This window comes from Pelodiscus sinensis, chromosome 2 (assembly GCF_049634645.1).
Source record: "Pelodiscus sinensis isolate JC-2024 chromosome 2, ASM4963464v1, whole genome shotgun sequence".
NCBI lineage: Eukaryota > Metazoa > Chordata > Testudines > Trionychidae > Pelodiscus > Pelodiscus sinensis.
Window position 1 is genome coordinate 193831813 of NC_134712.1, and position 21770 is coordinate 193853582.

Below are 21770 nucleotides of genomic sequence, written 5' to 3' on the forward strand. Positions count from 1 at the left end.
GTTTTTGTGGATTCTCCTGCCCAGCTGCTAGTTTGCAGCCAAGAGGGGTTCACTAAATAGTAGCCTTATTCTAGAACGAACTCTACTGTCAGGAGATGAGGCCATCAGAACAGCTCTAAGGAGCTTAACTGTAGCCACCTCTTCATTTGTGAATCTCAGTTTTTGTTTCCAACAGCCTTTGCTCCACCAGAGGATCTGTACCTTCACCTTGAGCTGCCGCTCGGATAGGCGCAAGCTGAGGGGACAATGTCTTTTAAATTTTTAACAGTTCACCCTCTTGTGTCCACTCTGCCTCCCCTTGTTTCTCTGCAGGAGAGAGAAAATCTAAGATCTCTCCTATTAGCCATAGAGAATTTATGGGCTAACCCCAGACTTATAGACCCCAGGAAGCTCATGGCCTTCTGGATGCCAGATGGTTCATGAGGGAATGTTCTTTTCTTTCCATAGGGTCTGTAAGATACTGTTTAATCTGTCTGTAATGAATATTGCTGGAAATATTTGCAGCTTCAATTATCAGCCAAACAGCAATCTAATTTGCCTGGGAATCAGTTCCAAACACACCCACACTTCTGTTTCTACTTCCAACTTTAGCTAAATTGAAAAACATAGCATCTGTCATTTACAAGCTTCTCACATACTCATCTAAACCTAGACAGAATAAACAGAGAAATCACTGAGGTCAGGATGTGAAGTGTAACAAACACAGAAATGTGGAGCAGAATTTGCAAAAATGTTAGTAGAGTCACAGTCACTTTAAAATCAAGATTGATAAAAAAAAAAGAAAAACCTGTTCAGAATTTGAATGTTCCTTTGGCAGAATCCACAGGTTTGCCTTGCGTAATTATGATAAATATTGGAATTTTGGAAAGGTTTGCTCTGCTACCAACCTTCTGTGTGACCTTGGGAAGTCCCTTTACTTCACAGCTTCAGTTTTCCCACCATTAAAATGTGGATAAATCAGATGTCCCTTCCTTTGTAAAATGTTTAGAGATGTACAAGTAAAAAATGCTATCTGATATTGACAGCAGTTGGAATTTTCCCATTGACTTTAATTGGGGGTTGGATGTGGCTCTATGAGAATGTTAAAATAGATAAAAATAATATTAAGGTTGTAAAGTGCTTGTCTTGCGGCACCAATATGTTTGCTTTGACATTTTCCCATCATATATGGCTTTTGGGAGGAAGTAATTAGGCAACTGTCTGCTATGTATGTGCTGACCTTACACTAGACCCCCAAATCTTTCTTTTAGACTGTACGCAAAATAATCCATATACATAATGAAAGACACATTCGGTGTCCATGCCCAAGGCAAGCATGAGCCCTCAAAAAAAAACAACCCCTAAAATAAAAAAAATGGAGACCAGCAAACAAAATAAACATACTTAAATAGTATTCAAATCTCAGGCAAATTTAGAAAAGATTACAGGGTGCACCAAAAGATAAGTATGAATAGTTAAAGGTATGATGGTGCCATTTCTTGCATGTTTGTTTCTGAATAAGGTCCAAGACAAGAAGTGAGTTACTGCAGGGTAGAGCAACATTCTGGTCCTCCCACACAACATATTTCAAGATTTACATTCTGTTTTTTTAAAGTGTAGTCCTTGTAGAAGCAAACATAATAATTTTTCCAAATAGGAGCTGATACAGTATTGTCCTCCTGAATCTGCAAATTGCAATAAACAATAGCTTTCAGAAGAGAAATCACCCCTATTCATTACTTTAGCTTATTAACCCTGAAGCCCACAGAAGACACATCAATGTCAACATTAATTGTCAGCATTTTAACAGAAATGTTCTTCTAGTTAATTTGATATTTCAAAATAAAGTAGTGGAATAGATAACCTAGCTCCTTACTATCTGCTGGCTAGTATGCCATTGTTCTGTACTGCATATACTCCAGTGGTTTGTCTAGGTCAATTCTGAATTTCTCCACAGTAGGGCTCCCCCCATTCCCTTTGGGAAACTGGTCCACAATCTTGATAGAGCTCACTGTTAGAAAGATACTTGATCTTATATTTTCTTTTTATTAGTATCATTACTCTTGGCATGCTCCGAGGCGCACAGTGAGTAATCATTAGAAGTAGTAGAAGGGAGAGCCCTCCAGAGGAGGCATGACTTTTGAACATATAAGTTGAGTTTGGACACTGGGGCTTTTCCCTCCACTTTATTCCCTAACAGACCAATAAAATTACCAGTCTAGTTGATTATTTAAGTTTATTATAAATTATGTATTGGATAGCTCTTTTTATGAGTCCCAAATGATCTATGTGCTGTTACAGAACTTGGAGAGCTGAAATATCTATTGCCTTATACATTTCTTAGGTTTTACTCTTTATTTACATAATAAACTATGCCATATAGCCTTCAGTCTAAAGCTTCATTATCCTTTGTTGAAACATGTTCTTATATGCCACGTACAGTTTTTCTTAACACATAAGGCACAAACTATCCTATTATTATTTAAAGTATTCCTCACTATTATTGGTTTTGCATATTTATTAGTTTTTTTATAACTTCTTTCGTTATTCAGAAAGGGTACACACACACAATCTGATGGGAAATGCAAAACAATAAAACTTTATTTTGCATAAACAGCATCTTTCAACAAACTCTGTTCTGGTGTGATTTACAGCAAGAGTCCAGTCCTGCGGGGAGCAGAACATTTCCTGCAAATGTCTCAATACTCTTAATTCCCATTGATTTCAGTGGGTGTTGAGGGCACCATGGACCTTACCTCACAAAACTAGGGTTAGGTAAGGGATAAGCAAATTCCGACCTCTAGGCCAGATGTGGCTTCCCTAGGGTTAGTCCCTGGTTGGCCACCACTACTATATATTACCTGTGCCTCCACAATACAGGCAATTGCAGTTCCCATTGGCTGCAGATCACTGTCCCCGGCCAATGGGAGCTGTAGGAAGCTCAGTCCTGGTCTATGCTGTTTGCTACTGCTCCCATTGGCTAGGAATAGCAATTCATGGCCAATGGGAGCTGAAAGGTCCCATGCCTGCGGAGGCACAGGTAAATATAGCAGTGGTGGCCCATCAGGGGCTAATCCTGGTGAACCGCTGCCATTTTATTTCTCATCCCTGGTTTGGTTGTAGATAGCTGAAAAGATGATAGACAAGGGAGAGAGGAATTAAGCAGCAAAGCCAAGAAAGAAAGATGTATTTGCAGAACAGTGAGCTGCAAGTGGCTATACCTGTGCACACACAAATAAATAAAGTATTTGGCAGCCTGTCAGGGGTGAACCCTGCTGACCTGTGTTTGGTCTATAGGCCGCTTATTGCCCACCCTTGTCATAGTGGGATATAATAATGCCTCCTGAAACTTGGAATGGTGCTTGCTGCTGCATGTTTAATAAGCCTCCCTCCCCACACTATCCACCCAAAATCTAACAAACTTTGTGTTTTAATAGTAATAGATGTGAGTCTGACCCTCTTGCTGAGACCTGACATTTATGCAGTAATTAAACCTTTTGCAAAGCAATCTTTAAGAATTCTGGAATCAAGTAAACCTCAGTTAACAACAGATAAATCAGCTGTAATGGTGCACATCAGTGTGAAGTGTGCTTACCTCCAAAGAGGCTGGAATACAAAAAACGATAGTTTAATTTAGGATTACTGATCAATTTTTGTTTTTGTTCCCAGCTGAGCTACCAAGATCCTCTGCAATCAGGCTCTCTTCCTGGCGTGATCTTCCATCTCAGCTTCAAGAACTGTATCAGCAGGGTTTCATCTTGGCTGCTGTCCACCCTTTTGTGCAGCCAACTAATGAAAAAGAAAGGACTCCGCAGGAACAAATCTTCAGGGCTGTGCTGATCAGGAAAACAGAAAGGTAAAACACTTCCAGTGAGCTGGGATAAAAATAGACAATGAGATTTCCTGCTGAGTTTTGACCTAGATCAGGAAATTGTAGCAATGTCATTGCTAATGTTTGCTGCGCAAGGCTTGGATATTTACTCGTAGGCTTGAATAGGTTTGACATGTTCTTCGTGTTTATAATCCATCTACATTTTGTCAGCAAAGACAGAAAACAGCAAGTTGATATGTGCTTTACATTTTGGAATGTTATCATAAAAAAGCAAACAAACTCTGAGCCTTATAATTTGTGAAGGCAGTCCATGTCATGACCTTTCTTCTAATAATTTATTGTATTAAATTCAATTAGAAAAATATTTACTTTAAAGAAACATACAGCCAGTGGATAACACAATTAATCTGAAAATTGTAAAACAATGTGCATTTTTCTTATCTACAAACGTTACCCGCAAAACTATGAAAATACTTTTAATTTTTCAACGTAGTACAGCTCATTTTAAACCTATAGAAAATGAATCTGTTTGCTTTGTTCTGTGTTTTAAAGTGTATTGAATACCTTCATGAAACACAGTCAGAAGCTGGAGAAGAATAAATGAATGGGAGCACAGTTCTTCCTATATTTTCATCTCCCAATTGAATAAAAATCAGTAGATTGTTTTGTTTAGTCATACTAAAAAAAGAGAGAAATTGAGAACAGACATTCATAATAAAAGGGCACAGACTTTTAAAAAAAATAGAAATTTTAGTAAATAGTTGTAAAAAATAAATTTAGACTCATAAATGGTAAGGCCAGAAGGGACCATCATGATTATCTGACCTGCTCTCTTGCATGTTGCAGACCACAGAACCTCACCCACCCACTGCTGTGGTAGGCCTATAACCTCTGTCCAAGTTACTGACGTGCTCAAATTTTGATTTAACAACTTCAAAAGAATCAATTTAAAGCTTACTGTGGGCATTGCTGTCCATAGGCATATGAAGCTAACTGTCCATATGGGCAACAAAGCCAGCACATCCTGGTTCCTCGCTGATGGCCTGCCATTAGACTCAGTACTCAAGCCGAGTCTACGTGAGCAACATGTCACCAGTGAAGTCTTACAGATTTGTATATGCGGATGACCTTGGTTAGGCAATGGCAAGCAACCACCTTTAATGATATCAAGTCAACCTTGAAGGAGGACCTAAACACCATGGAGGAGTATCTCTGGAAATGGAAGCTCAGGCCAAATCCCCACACAATCTCAGTCACTTAATTCCATCCTGATAAGCTCACCCTGAAAGTGACCTTTGCAGCAACATTGGTCAACATGGCCCCTCTCTAGCTTTGTTTGCCATGAAGCTGGACTGCAATGCTAACCTTACATGACCAGCTGAAGAAGGGAGCCACCAAGATGAAGACAAAAGTCAACCTGGTCCAGAAACTGGCAAGTATAAGCTGAAAAGCATCCGTGCAGTGAACATAAATGATGGCCCCTGCGTATTCTGTAGCTGAGTACTGTGCACCAGTATGAACAGAAGTAGCCACACTCGAATTGTAGATGTCCAACTGAACATGCAATGTGGTGCATCATTGGAACCCTCAAGTTGATCCCAATACCCTGGCTGCCCATGCTATAGCACATTGCTTTCCTTTCCATATACTGCAATGCCACACCCCTCCAGGAAGACCAGCAAATCAAGAAAAATGAATGTTTCTTCATTCACTTGGACCTCAACCATGTCCCTTATCATCTCATTTCTGGTAGCCTACAAAATGATCATCAGATGGTAGTGACTTGACATCCCTACTAATTGCAAATAACTACTAACGGCAAATAAGGCCAAATTTGAGCCAGTGGCCTAAGGGAGAAAGGCTCCATGTTTCATTATTGTAGGCATTAAGCATCCCAGGAAGATTAACTTTTGAAAATAATTGTCAACTGATCTGTTTTGATTTCATAATTAAGGAACTTCATGCTGTTTTGCAGTCTACCACTACTCTTGGCAAAGGGGCCTGCAGTTTTGTGACTGAGACACGAGACCAGGAATAAGGAGTTAAGGAGTCTGCTCCTGTCTCTTCCACGTATGATTGGCTCTACCAAATTCACTGTTATGAAAAGCATGTCATAGATTGTGAAATCTGGTCTGCTCCATGAAACCTGGTGCTTTGTGAACTCTTAACCTATATTAAAATCTCACCAGGGAAACCAGCATTTCTCAAACTGGGAGGAGCAGACCCAAAAGGATGTTGAAGGGGAGCTGGATGGCCAGACAGTGACAGCTGATGACTAAGGGTCCAGCTGTGCAGTCAGCAGTGCAGAAGTAAAGGTGACAGTACCATACTAGAGATGTGAAAGTGTAACCTTGTACATTGTTAATCAATGAGCATGGGCTCATCAGTGCAGGTTATTTGCAGCCCCTTCCCGACACTGCTGCCTCTCTAGCAGAGGCAGCAGTACAGGGGAAGAGCAGGCGGTAGCTGGTATGTGTGGAGAGCCAGCTTTTAAGCTGGCTCCCTGCACGTACAGGCTTCCATGGAGCAAACTGCCCCACCCCGCACACTGCTGCCTCTGTTGAGTATCAGTATTACAATGCCCCCTACAATAGCCTTGCAACCCTCCACGAATCCTTTTTGGATCAGGACCCCCACAATTAGAACCAGGTGAATTTCAGATTTAAATAGCTGACATTATGAAATTTGCTATTTTTAAATTCCTATGAACATGAAATTGGCCCAAATGGCCTGTGAATTCGGTAAGGAAGGGAGGGCTGTGACAGCAGGGACAATTATACTCCCAAATGACCACAGGGGGCCATCGAGCATGAGAAAGTAGTCATAGTGCAGAATGACCATATGGAGGCAGCAAGCACCCCAGCCATGGGGAGCAGCCACTGCCTGGCCAGTGTAGCCCCCGCCATCCCAGGCCAGCCTAGGGAGCGGCTTCTGACTAGGCTGCACAGCTCCTAGTGCCCCAGGCACCAACAGGCAGACCACACAGCCCCCAATGTCCTTGGCCAGCCCCAGGGAGCAGCTGGCTAGGGGGCTGCATGGCTCCTGCTGCTCCATGCCAGCCCTGGGTAATAGCCATTGGCTTCTCCCTTCCCCCCCTTAACTCACACTCTGAGCTCCCCCCACATCTGAACCGCCTGCCCTGACTCCAGCACCCTGTGTGATGACTCCTGCATCCCCTACGCTCTGCTCTGAGCTCCTCCTCACCCCCCAACTCTGACTCCACACCCTTCAAGCCCCCCTCCTCCTGCCCTGAGCTTCCCACATTCCCGAGCTCCTGCACTGACTCTGACACCCCACACCTCCAGCCTCCTGTCCTGGGTAAATCTTCTAGTTTCCAATAAATAGAAGGTTCTGACTAACCAGAATTAGAATAATAGGGGTAAGATCAGTTATCTCTATGAATGACACAGAGGGAACAAAAGCTTAAATGAAGAGACTGTTAGTGGTCCGTATGTGGGAACTAACTATTCTTCTTTGGTATTTTATTTTCTGACTCTAATATTTCATCTCAGATCTTTTGTTTGGGTGTTCAGCACATTCTTAGGTCTGAGAATCTACTGCTGTTGTGTCAAACCTACTCCTAATAGAACAATCCTAACACTGGATTTTGAATGAATTTTCTGTATCAGCTCCATAGCACTGGATTAATGTTGTTTGTTCCCTGTTTTGCTCTCCTAACTACCTTTGGTGTGGCATGCCTGTCTAGTGTTCAGTAATTTTAAAATGAAATGTTATTTATGATATTTGCACTTCCCACACACTGACTAGTACGTGCCAAAAAGGAAGACATATTCCCCTCCGTTAAGAGAGATCTATATCACAGGCTCATGGGTAATTTGCTTAGAATAATTTGCTTAGTATCAAAAAGATTGGGAACCACTGGGTTAGAGGACTATCCTGGAAAGCAATGACTCTGACAAAGATCTGGGAGTCAAGGTAGATAATCAGCTGAACATAAGCTCTCAGTGCAACACTATAGCCAAAAAGACCAATGCAATCCTTGGGTGCATAAGCAGAGGAATCTCATGTAGGTGTAAAGAAGCTATTTACTTCTGTATTTGGCACTGGTGTAATTGCTGATAGAATACTGTGTCCAATTCTGGTGCTCCCTGTGTTTATGCATGCTCTTTACAGTAGTTAAGTGAGGTAGGTAGTCATAAATTGGACTCTAGTGAGGTCTTCTTTTGTCATACTGCTGAAAATCTTTAAGATCTGTCCTTATGCAGCTTTCAGCTTTAATAATTAAAACAATAATTAAGGAAAAAATTGCAATGAGGTTTAGAATCAGTGGTTTTATTATTTGAGGGGTACGTTTTCAAAGCAGAGCACTGGGTTTATCTCAAACTTTACACATTCTCCTTTTCAGTTAAAATAATGAAATCTGTTGTACAGTGACACACTTGATGAAATCACGCTACTTTGTTCTTCTTATTTCCCCACATTCCAAAACACAAGTATTCACAGTTTGGATTATATCAATTTTATTTACCTGCAAAGGAATCTCAAAGACATTGAGTTCACACTTCAAATAAAGAAGAATTTCATTCATTGTATGACTTGTGATTTATTAAGAAACAACAAAATAGCTCCAGATGAATCCAACTAACAGTCCATTGCTTGGTGTAATCAAGACTCTCTGGAAAGCTGGACCTAAGGTCTGTGGAATCTGTAGCAGATTTGAAATTTTGCTGTATCTTCATTTGAAGGTGGAAGTTTTTGTATGATTTACGTGAGCACATAAATAATGCAATTAATACAATAGTCACTGTTTATTGGTGGTGTTCCCACACTTTCCATTTTCAATATACACTAGAGATCCAGTCATAATGAGGAGTATATTGTATAAGTGGCTGAGGATGGGAAACACAGTTTGGACAGTTAAAGACAGGAGATTTGAGACTTTTCACATTTAGAAAGTCATGGACGGAAATATGAAGTTATGGATAAAACACATAAATTAAACGTTCTCTGTATGACTAGCTGTGAAATATTCCATGACTCTGACACCTATGTTTCATATTTGATAAAAATAGAGTAGATCACACCTTTCAGGAACATTGTCTATATACTCAAGAATATTTACACTGTGTTTACATGTTAAGGTTATTATCATAACTATGATGGCTAGAATCAACATTTTTAATGAGAGTTTGCATTCTAGAGCTCAGTTCTGTTGCAGGGAATAGAAAACCTGGCAAATTCTAGTTGTGGAATCCTAATCCTAGTATATATGGAACCTTGGGTAAATTCTTCAGATTACTTGGTACTTTAAATCTTCAGTTCATTTTAGTTACTTAACCTCTGAACCCGTTCTATGAGTTCAGTATGTATAATCCTGTCACAGGATTGTCTGAACTTGTGGAGCATCTCACGAGAAAAACTCCTTTTAATTTTTCAGCAGTCAATGAATATGCAATGTAAGATGGTCATCTGGGCTTTAAATTTTACAATGTGGAATCTGGATTGATTTTTTTTGCATTAAAATAGGGAAAATCCTTCCCCCCCTGTCCACCATCACCCAGAATTGTGCCTTACAAGATACAACAAACTACTTTTAGCTTTCTTGATGGGCTCCAGTTGTTGGCTTCTGTCTGTTGTGGCTTTTCTAAAAGCTAGAGAACTAATTCTTAATGGTCATGCTAGAATTTGATCCAGGGTGGACTTTTTAGGCAGCTCTTGCAGTTGTAAACTTTCAGCTCTTTTCCTGGAAAAGGACACCTTTGGTCAGGGAGTGCCAGAAAGTGGGGCTTCCAGCAGGGGACATCAGAAACTGATTCAACTCATGATGAGTCCCCATTTTACAGATGGGTAAATTGAAGCAGAGCAAGTCATAGATTCCAAGCCAGAAGGGGTCATTCTGGTCATCTAGTCTGATTTCCTGTATAACATGGGCCATAGAACTCAGCAAAATAATGTCTAGAACAGATCCTTTAGAAAACATCCAATCTTGATTTAAATGTTTGCCAATGATAGAGAATCTGCCATAAGCCTTAGTAAATTTTTCCAATGGTTAGTTACCATCACTATAAAAAATGTATGCCTTATTTCTGCCTGAATTTGTGTAGCTTTGACATCCAACTTTTGTTTTTTAGGCTGATAAGTCTGTGTCAAATATTTGTTCCCCGTTTAGGTAGTTATACCATGTGATCAAGGGCATGTCTGTACTACCAAGTTTTGCCAACAAAAAATGCCTTTTGGTGACAAAGTGAGAGAGTATATGCTGCAGTGGTACTTTTGTTGGAAAAAATGCAGTTTTGGTGAAAACTTTCCCACATGACAGACTTCTTTCTTTTCCCCTCCCTTTATTATCAACAAAGAGCCAGTGTGGACATGGCTGTTTGTTTTGTCTGCAGAACTGACTTTTGCCAGTATCCCACAATGCCTGTCCTGATAGCTCTGCACAGTGTTTTGATCTCTGCTGCCCTGCAGGCATGTGCCCCTCCCCTTTCAAAGATCTGTGCAGAATCTGATAGCTGAGCATACTGGGCCATTTCCGTCTATTGTGGGGGAGGAGATAATGCCTCTTGTGGTAAACTAGTATTTTACACTTGGTAATGCTTCTTCCCTTACTGTGGGTTTACAGACTTAGCAAATGTTTGTATAGTTACAGAGCAAACACTTATTTTATAAGGTGAGATGTAGACATTATAAGTAAGATTAATACTTGCCACATCCTACAAGCATTTCATAAAGTTTAAATACTAAACATATTCTTACAACTCTAATATCTATTTTAGCAATATTAACATACAGGTGACCCAGACTAGTTTCATTTATCAGGTCTTAGTGAGGCCTAGAAGGCTTGGCATAATCTGGCACTTGGTCTGCCAACATCACAGGGAGCACCAGAATTGGACACAGTATTCCATCAGCAATTACACCAGTGCCAAATACAGAAGTAAATAGCTTCTTTACACCTACATGAGATTCCTCTGCTTATGGACCCAAGGATTGCATTGGTCTTTTTGGCTATAGTGTTGCACTGAGAGCTTATGTTCAGCTGATTATCTACCTTGACTCCCAGATCTTTGTCAGAGTCATTGCTTTCCAGGATAGTCCTCTAACCCAGTGGTTCCCAATCTTTTTGATACTGGGGACCAGTAAACCCATTCACAAGCTTTTGGAGGTAACATTTATTTGCATATTCATTAAGCAAATGATGAATAGGCAAATAACTTGTGTCACTGGTCTTACCTGTCCAGTGGGTTGTTCTGCTCCCCCTCCTGGCCCCAATCCCAGCCGCTTTATGGGCTGGCGCCGGCTCCCCTCGCTGCATCCGGCGTTCTGCATCGGTGTGCATGGTGCCTGGCGGGTTGTTCCTCCCCATCTCCTGGCCCCAATCCCAGCTGCTTTATCGGTTGGTGCCAGCTCTCCTGGCTGTGTCCGGCACCGGGTGTTCTGTGTTGGTGCACATGGCATCCGGCCTTTTCCCTGGGTCCTAGTGCCCGCCGGGTCTAGCCCCGCCACCCAGGAGCATGCCTGGCAGAGATGCCGTGGTGGTGGGCTCTCTCCCAAGAGGGCTGCTGCTACCCCGTCACACAAATGAATCGGCTCGTACGTGATAATTTTTCTAAGGACCGGTATTTTTTTTCTAAGGACTGGTACTGGGCCACGGACCACACTTTAGGAAACGCTGCTCTAATCCATAAGTGTGGCTTACATTCTTTGTTCCCAGATGCATACATCTACATGTAGTCATATTAAAATGTATTTGCTTGTGCCCAGCTTATGAAGCAATCCAAATCAATCTGTATCAGTGACCCCTCTTCTTCATTATTTACCACTCTCCTGATTTGTGTGCCATCTGCAGACTTTGTCAGTGATGATTTTGCTTTCTTCCAGGAAACTGACAAGAATTTTAAACAGCATAGAGCCAAGATTTGATTCCACTAAAAACACACCTGCTTAGTATTGTTTCTTGTTTCCAATTGCATTTATCAATTAACTATCTTTTAATCTATTTAATGTGTGCAAAGTTGATTTTATATCATTCTAGTTTTTAAATCATAATGTCACGAGCTACCAAGTCAAATGTCTTTCAGAATTTTAAGTATGTTATATCAAAACCATTGTTATGATCAACCAAACTTGTAATTTCATTAAATATATTGAGTTGATTTCACAGAATCTGTTTTTGTAAACCTATGTTGATTGGCATTAATTATATTAGTCTCCTTTAATTATTTATTAGTTATGTCCCATATCAACTGCTCTACTTTCTTGCATGAGATCAGTGTCAGGCTGACAGGCCTATAATTACCTTGTGCTTCTCATTGCCTCATTTTAAATATTGGTACAAGAGTAGCTTTCTTTCAGGTTTTTTTTTTATTTCACTAGTGTTGAAAGGTTAACTGAAAATCAATATGAATACTCCAGCGAGCTCCTGGGCCATCTCTTTTAAAACTCTTGGATGCCAGATATCTAGTCCTGCTAATTAAAAAAATGTATATTTTTAGTAGATAATAGCCTGTGTTTTGGGGAGCCGTGGAATTATTGTTTTTATAAAGTTTAAAAACAAGGTTACTGTGATGAAATATGCAAACTTTTGCCAAAAAATGGTATTCTTTCATCAGTAACTTCAAAATAGAAATGCTGCATACAAGATTTCTAAAAAAAAAAAAAATCTAAATAGCCATATAAATATATGTCTAGCTATAGATGTAGATTTTCCATAGATTAATAAATTTAAACAGTTCCTATTAAATTCCTTATACAGCAATATTTTCAAGAAGCAGAGGTTATACATTCTACTGATATAACAGATGAAATGTCCTATATAACGGTGACCATTAAAAGAAAATATTTAGATACTGAAGTCAAGATTACAAAAAGACATAAAAATCCAACAATGTTTGAGTAAGAACTAATGCTGGTGTGAAATATCTTGCTTTCTATCTAAATATAGCTATTTACTTTATGAAAATGTGTGGGTTTAATATGCAGGAAGTGCAAGATTCATGATATTCTCAAATAAAAGGAGTAGTCCTGTAACACATGAAGGACTAACAGGCAGAAGCTTTTATGGGTCACAGCCACTTTGTCAGATGCAGATACAAAATTACTCAAAATAGTTAAGTCCTAGATAGACTGTGAAGCGTTACAAAGGGATCTCACAAAACTGGGAGTCTGAGCAACAAAATTGCAGATGAAATTAAATGTTGATAAATGCAAAGTAATTCACATTGGAAAACATAATCCTTAGGTGGGTTGAATTTTCTTTTGTGTACCACTAATATTGAGGTAGTGTGTTGATGTACACCACCAATGCAAACAAAACACACACACACACCATATGTACATTTTTTTAAGCAGTCCATATGTGTGGAATAAAATATATTAAAACAAGACACCTGTGACTATTTGCTGTGAGGTACACTTAGTGACTACAAAGGTGTTGTACAAAGGTAGGGAATTAGCCTTCTTCCACTGGAGGAAGAGTAGAAACCCCAGAACAAATTAACACCTGGTTTCAGGGTTTGTAGACAGATGCATGTTCCAAAGCACTTGCAAAGGAGGTTTCATCCTACAAAATAACTAGCATCACACCTAGTACTCGCTACTTCTAACTCATAAAAACTAGAACTCTTCCAGATAGCAAAGATCTGACCTTAATGCAACACAATTTACCATGTATTAATTAGTAACACAGCATTTTAAAAAATCATTAAGTTCAGAGTTTAAATAACTGCAACACTCCACAAAATTCTGTTAAAATTGAATGAATAGTCCTGCAGCACCTTAGGACTATTCACTATTTATTAATATTTTTTCAGCTACAGACTAACGTGGCTACTCCTCTGAAACTGTTACAAGAATCTTTTCTTTCTTATCTTAAGCCATTTACACCCTATATGCAAACTTTGTTTGAAATGTAATCATGTAAGTGTCCTCCTAGCAAACACACACACACTCCAGGCTTTTTCCCCTCCCTCCAAACCAGCCTGAGAGGATTACAGTGAGTCAGACACCCCAAACAAACTGTCCCCTACAGTCACCTCACTGCACAGTTGCCAGCCCTCAATCACTCCCTCTTTCCCCCACCTACCCCATGCAGTCAGCCCCTTTGACTCCCCCTTCCCAGGAGGATTGAAGAGACTGCTGGATTTCTGCCTCTGCCCCCCCCCCCCCCCGGCATCTTGGGGGGATTTCCCCCAAGCCAATTAATTACCCCTCCCCCCAGCCACTCATTCCCTGCTTATCTCAGCTGATTGACTTCCATTTGAAGCATGTGGCAGTTTAGCTGCAGTTTAGGGAGGTCCCATCCCTACCATTCAGCTGATTTCCCTGTCTGTGCAGGGAGCTTTGAGCCTCTGCATGGAGCTCAGAATATAGCAGCATGGCTGCTCCGCCACGCAGCTGAGAGGGAACTTTGGCTCCTGTCAGAAAACAGGATACTTAGCTAGGTGGACCTTTGGTCTGATCTAGTATGGTTGTTCTTCTGTTCTGTTGATTTAAGTAACATTCTTGGAGTAAGAGTTACAAAACTAGGGTCTCTGTGACTGTTTAACCATCTGTAAAAATGAGATATTAGTAACTACTTCAGAAGGGTATTATGAGACTTCTTTGATGTTTATAAAATGCTGTGAGATCCAGGGATGAAAAGTTTTGTGTGTTATTTATTTGTTATGTTGTGTGAGCTGGAAAATACCTACCCAGATCGACTCCATGATTTTCTCACAAAAATGGCACATTTTATATCCCTTATTCACTACAATCAACCACCATTCTTTTTGTATATGTGGAATGTCTTGGATAATGGGACAAATTAATAAACTTTTGACTCTTACCAAAAGGAGGCAAAAACTCTTCTTTTAAAAAAATCTGGCTCTTGGAGCCAGATAGGTGATGACAGAAGGGATTTCGCTTCTTTCACCTACAAATAAATCATTGTCCATAAAACACTCGCTCCTTTTGACTCTGTTCTTCTGTTAGATCTCTGTGATGTTTGGCTCTCTCACTTAGCTTGGGACATTATACTTGCAGAGAAGGGGGAGCTCATCCATCAAAGTGGTAACGCAGGCCTATTGTGCTTGTCCAGGTGAGGCCAGATCCACTGTCAATCCACTGGGGTAGAACCTGCCCCTTTCAAAGTTCAAGAGGCACTTGCCGGCTCTTACCTCCCCAGTATCATCCTGCGGACCGTAGTAGAGGCATAATACCTTGGTCAGATGAAGGGGTTAGGTGGCCACTCAGACATAACTCAACAATCATTTGGGGATAGCCTTGCATAATACATTGGTCTCTGCAGTTGTGGGCTCTCCTGAGCTATAAAGCTACATTGAATTCTGTGTAATAAGTGTGCTGCAACCCAAGGTTTGACTGAATGCTAGTTCTGCATGGAACCAATCTTTATTAAGGGCTAGTGCCTATAGATACTTTGGAATCTAATTTTAAAAGCTGTCTGTGTATTTTTCTGTCTCTTCAGATCTGTGAAAAGTGATGTTCAAAGTGAAGGATACACACTGGAGATAGAATCCTGCTTCTCCTCAGACCAACTCATGGACAAAAAAAAGATACCAGATTTTATTGAGAAAGTAAGTATAAGGAATAGGGATGTTAAAATGCATCTATTTTGGTAAACATGTAAGCTCTGAAAACTTGAGTAATTACAGGTCAGTGGGGGGAGGCACCTCTCTGGGAGCTGGTGCATGCAGGGAGTTTGCTGTTATGCCGGCTCCCCATGTATACTGGCTCTTGCCTGCTCCTCCTCCCCCCATGCTGATGCCTCTGTTTCAGAGGCAGCAGCACAGGGGGGAGTGGAGTGGGCTGTGTGTGACTGTGAAGGTTAATTGATGAACCTAAGCTCATCGGTTAACCATGTACACGTTTACACTTTCATATTCCTAATAAGAAAGCAAACTGGAAAGGACACAACACACCTAATGACTACTGCTAGCTGTGTCTGTCAGCCACTGCAAGTTCATCTTTCCTCTGCCTCCTCCCCACATTTTGAATATTTCAAACATTAACAAGGCTTCAGTTAATAGTTTGCTACTCTTTTATGAGTCTATATCTGGATAGCATCTCCTTGAGCAGTTACAGTGTTTGGTGAATCAGGTCATTGACTACTCTGTTATGAAAAAATTACTTTCAGTACCGCAGGGAGAGTGATCTCAAGCAGATGTTAATTAACTCATTTTACCACTGTACAATCTATCCCTGCACTGCTGTGCACAGTCTCAGCTAAAAGAATATATATTTCCACTGTAGTGCTAATTGTTTGGAATTATTTGAGTTTCACCCTTGGATAATACTGTAGATAAAGAGGCTCACAGCGTCTCAGAGTCATCCCTAGATAAAATTATTTTAAGTCAGAGGTGTTCAAACTTTTTCAGTTGTGCCTCCCCTCCCTTACCAGTAACAGAGTCTGTCTGTGTCCTCACTCCCTGCACTGCACAACCAAGGCTTGCTCAGGGTTGAACTACAGGTGGAGGAGGAGCTGAGGATAGAGCCAGAGCTGGTCTGGGGACAGGGAGAGAAAGAGGGTAGAGCTGGCTGGAGGCAGGGTCTGGAGGCAGAGAGGAAATGAGGGCAGAGTGGGCCCTGGAGGTGGAGAAAGACTGGGGGCTGAATGGGGTGTTGAGGGAGGAGCAAGGCTCCCTCCTCCATGGTCTTTGGCTCTGTGGCACATGGCTTGAATGTCCCTGCATGCCCCTCTCAAGGGTGCACCCCACAGTTTAGGGACTATTGTTTTAAGATACAGGTTGGACCTCCCTGGTCCAGCATAGCCCACACCTGACTGGTCCTGGGTGAGGGATTTTGCCAGACCAGGGCAGGTCATTTTTGGACCCCTGCCTTGGCCCCCTGGCTCAGCTACAGGCCTCCTAGCTGGTTCCCTACCTCCTGCTGGCCCCATTGCCCTGCTGGGCAGCCATCACTACCATGGCTCACCAGGCAGCCAGGTGCTGGGGCTCCAGGCAGCCGTGCACACTGTGGGCTGGGGCTCCAGACAGCCACAGATGCTGGGGGCTCCCTAGGCAGCCCTGCGCTCTAGGGCTTCTTGAGCAGCCACACACACTGCGCCCACCAGGTCTCCCAACCCCACTGGGCAGCCCCTTTGTCACATGCTGGATGGGCTTTCTGTCAGCTCCCTGTGGGCAGCCCACTGTCCTGCTGGCCCCGCAGTCCCTCTGGCCCTCCACCGGGACTCTCTGTTCCTGCACTATCCATGCTGGACCATGGGTTGTGCCAGACCGGAGCATCCTGGTTAAGAGAGTTTCAACCTGTATAAACATCAAGTAAGATTAGCACTTCCAGATAGGTCAATCATATCATTTGCCAGCCAGAAAAGTACTGGTTTCCACAAACTCTGATTCATGCTGAGGAATGTACAGAGAATAATTCTCTTGTGTGATTTGTTGCCTTTTTCCTACTACTTGTAATAGAATATATAATATAATTTAATTAATTTGTAAATTGATCAGATTGAATTCAATTTAGGGTACGTCTATACTTGCTCCCTATCTCAAGATAGGGATGCAAATGTAGCCGACCAAAATTGCTAATGAAGAGGGGATTTAAATATCTTGCACTTCATTAGCATAATCTCACCCGCGCGCTATTCTGATCTCCAGCTGATTCGAACTAGGAAGTGTGCTGCGGACTGCGTTAGTTCGAATCAAACCCCACAAACATACGTGCCCCCGGGAGTACACTTCCTGGTTCGAATCAGTTGGCCATTGGAATAGTGTGTGGGCAAAATTATGCTAATGAAGCGCAGGATATTTAAATTCCCACTTCATTAGCAATTTCGGTCGGCTACATTTGCATTCCTATCTTGAGATAGGGAGCAAGTGTAGACGTACCCTTAGTGAACACCATTTCATTGTTCATGATTGAGAGTCTACATCCTTTCTTATATTAGCCCTATACTCATCTGGAATCCAGATCTAACCGGAGTGATTTCTAGGAGTGTTTCTAACATTCTGAAAGAGTAAAGCTAAGAGAGAATGACTGCTCATCTTGTCATATATGCCTGGTTATACGTTTTAGATATTGGCTCAAACCAAAATCTAAACACAATTTATTTTGGGAAAATTTGGATCTGAATCGGAATTTTTTGTGTTGGAAGTTTTACATTTTTTCAGAAGTAACTTCTGTTATTTTAATCACACTTACGTAAACCAGAAGTATGTCAGTGGTGAATCAGTCTCAGTATGTTTAAATTTGTTCTTCAGTTCTATGAGCTGGGCTACCTACAAGACTGGTGCTCTGTGACCTGTTACCACTAGTAGTAATATATCAATGCACCCAATTCCAGTAAAGAAGTGTGCCTACCATGAAAGCAAACTGATGGTGCGCACACATATGCCACAAATAAAAAAGTTGTGACTCTCTCAAATGCTTTTTCCATGCTGTTCTCAGAAATTGTTCTTAATTATTGGGTTAAAATCTTAACACTTCCATGTATAACTAGCCCAGGAGGACGAGATGAAAATTATTTGTTTGAGAGTAGGAATTGATAGTCATGTTAACCATGTTAACAACAAAAAGGTCTTTTGCTTTTCAGAATGAAAAATAGATTTTAAACATTAAACAATAAAAAAAATAATATTTCTCATATAAAGGAATCAGGACAAAATGTAAACAATTGATGGTGGGGTTTGTGATGGATCCGTGGAACTGAGGTAAAATTGAGTTCCGTTTTACCAACCTGGGTTTCTTTTCACGCTGTGATGTTATGACAAGCTGCAAAGGCCTTGAAGCTTGCACTAACATCAGCTTCCACAGGCAGGGACCATACCTATGTGTTCACGAATGCTCTGCCAGCTACTGCCAGAAAGGCTCCAGCCAAAATATCCCCAGGTCTTCTAGAACTGTACTCTCCTGTCCTGATCAAAATTTGACCAGTATGAATTTATAACCCAATCTGTCCCTCCTTCAATGTGAAGAAGATAATGCACATGCCCTGGTAAACTGAGCTGAGATTTTTCCCCAAACAACTCACTCAAAAAACAAACTGGTAAAGAGAAAACATAATACAGATTTATTAACTACAGATGAATGTTATGGTAATCTACTTTGATCTATTTGCTATCATTTATAATCACTTAAAATCTAAGACTTGTTAGGATTTGAATCAAGCAGTATCTCATCCAGTTAGATAGTATAAGCAGCATAGCTTTTGCATGCACAGGCAGGCTTTCTTCTTTGCTGCCTGGGACCAGACTGAGCCTTCCCTTCCTTCCCAGTTTAGTCTTTTTTCCCCTCTGGAATTTTCGGGTGTTATGATGAAGGGAGGGTGAGGTCCAGTCATGATGTCCCTTTTCTGTCTTATTCCAACTTCCTGGAAAGGTCTCTTCCTGTGACCTGGGTCAAACAGCACCCATTTGTATAGTGCTGTCTCACAGAGGTTTCTATTGAACACAGTTCCTGGGATAATCCTTGTACTTGTGTGTTTCATCAATAAGCCATCAACAGTGTTTGGCCTATTCACTGTTATACCTGAAAGGCTGCTTGTGAGTGTTCTTAGCCTCACATGTTTCAATTCCACATACACAACCGAACTTCCGAACTTCACATACAATAACAACACATACAGTCTAATGCAATGGTGGGCAATCTGTGGTCTATGGGCCGCATGTGCCCCACTGGTGTTCCACCCGTGGCCCATGCACTCTCTATTGGCCTCCTCCCCCACACACCTCTCATGAATTGGTGCATTGGAGCCCCAGATTTCCTATTCCTCCCTCTGCCTCCCAGTGCTTTTGGAGCTCCAGGAATCTTCTGATTCATGCTCTGTCCTCCCTCCTCCCCAGAGCTTGAACGCCATTCATGGCACTTGGCAAGAGGTGGGCAGACAGGTGGTGCACGAGCCACAGGTGGAACCCCAGTAGCCTGCAGGTGGCAGTTTGCCTACCACAGGATCATGCAGCCTACTGAGCCAAAGGAGCCTACTCATGCAGCCCACTCACTAGTCTTGATTGCCCATCGCTGGTCTAATGAGATACTAATATATAGGATATCAAGACTTTTAGAATTATACCTCACAATGCATATCATTATATTATAGTGGTGAATGTAAGTTCCATGACCATGAAATGCAATACAGATTATTTAATTTATGATTATTGAATATTCAGATCTTCAGTCATGTGAATTCCTACTACCCCTTGTCTTAACAGTGACTTTTCTTGGAGTGGAGATTTTTTTCCAGTAATGCAATGATCTGTTTCAGTTTTATTATGCAATGCTCACTGCGGGTGATTAACTCTGACTTTAAGCAAAGGAACATCTTTGGTATTGTCTATGCTCAGTTGACATTCTGCTTCACTCCAGACACTAGCCATCACATTGCACACAACTGAACTATTTGCTACTGGAAAATGCAGGGGAAATTCCACTTTGTATAGCCATAGATCTTAAATAAGCATTGGTTGTTATAAAACGAAAACAAGTTTTGATTGATTGAAGAAAAACAGGATGTTTCACTTGAAAGACACTCCAAAGAGACTGAGATATAATGTTCTGTTGAAAACAAAACCAGAAGCTCAAGAAAATCCTTCAATCAAATCTATATTCTAGGTATATCTTGTATTGTGAATCCTCTATAATAGGACCTTCCTCCAGCCTCTCACTTTTCCTTATATCTTGGTTCCTCCTAAAATGATCTGGTTTGGCCAGATGCATGGAGGAAGTGTTATGGAGACAAGTGTTGAAGGAAATGTTGTGGAGTTATGTGGCAACAGAGGTGTAGGGAAGGGGAAACTAAGAAAGAAGACAGTTATTTTGGAAATGTCTGTGTGAATGCCAAAGTTTGCAAAATAGATATGCTGCTCTCAGAACTTTTGCTTTACACATCAATCTGTAATCCTCTAGAAGTTCAGTAACAGACATTGAGGTTTATACATTCCAGGTAGATTCTGGAAAGGAGTAAGGCATTCACTTGGCAATTGTGATTCATTTTTCTGCACCGTTGTTCTGTCAAAATTGCTAATGCACATCATTCTGCACCTTTGTCTCCTAGCCAAATAAGGTTCTAATTTGCAGAAATTTTTCACTTTTGATCCCACTGCAGAGGTTGGACAGCCTGCTTCTCTCTCTTGCCGCCTCTGAAATCAGTGTCCTTCACTGTTCCAATTATAACTGGTCTGGGGAAGGTTAAAGCAAAAACTGAAATATTAAACCCAGCAGTGGGCATCTTCTTTGGATCTTTCCAACCACACCTGAGTCTTACTCCATTGCTTTGTCCTCTTGAGCTGAAGTGGTTTATTCAGTGGCTACGTCTACACAGTTTTCCGTTAAAAGCATATTCTGAAAAGTTTTCCGTTAAAAGCATTTTCTACAGTTTTCCGTTAAAAGCATATTCTGAAAAGAGCATCTAGATTGGCAGGACGCTTTTCCGCAAAAGCACTTTTTGCGGAAAAGCGTCCGTGACCAATCTAGACATGCTTTTCTGCAAAAAAGCCCCGATCGACATTTTTGCGATCGGGACTTTTTTGTGGAAAACAGTACTGTGCTGTCTACACTGGCCCTTTTGCGCAAAAGTCTTTCGGAAAAAGACTTTTGCCTGAACGGGAGCAGCATAGTATTTCCGGAAAAGCACTGACAATCTTACATGAGATCGTCAGTGCTTTTGCGGAAATTCAAGCGGCCAGTGTAGACAGCTGGCAAGTTTTTCCGGAAAAGTGGCTGATTTTCCGGAAAAACTTGCCAGTCTAGACACAGCCAATATGTTTGGTCTTCAGCAAACCAAGCACTATATACTAGGGATGTTAAATATCAGTTAATTGAATAGTTGATTAACCTCGTGAATTCTTATTGGTTATTCAACTAGTCAATAGTCCCCGGTGGTGGGGCTGGCAGCCAGTACGCTCCAGCCCCACTCCTAAAAAGCTCCCTGCCACTCCGTGCTGCTGCCTCTGTATCAGAGGCAGCAGCGTAGGGTGCAAAGCAGGAGCTGGTCTGCGAGCTGTCTGCCTCTCGCCCCACGCTGCTGCCTTTGTTTCAGAGGCGGTAG

At 41.4% G+C, this 21770-nt stretch overlaps 1 protein-coding gene across 3 annotated transcripts in view; it reads left to right on the forward strand.

Moving 5' to 3' along the window:
- Positions 1 to 21770, forward strand: part of RFTN1 (raftlin, lipid raft linker 1) — a 120045-nt gene that overhangs the window by 37009 nt on the left and 61266 nt on the right. For all 3 annotated transcript variants that reach the window (XM_014578660.3, XM_006133255.4, XM_075922109.1), the window contains exons 3-4: positions 3649 to 3835; positions 15237 to 15345. In XM_014578660.3, coding sequence (XP_014434146.1) covers positions 3649 to 3835; positions 15237 to 15345 — 296 coding nt within the window. The remainder of the gene's footprint in view (positions 1 to 3648; positions 3836 to 15236; positions 15346 to 21770) is intronic.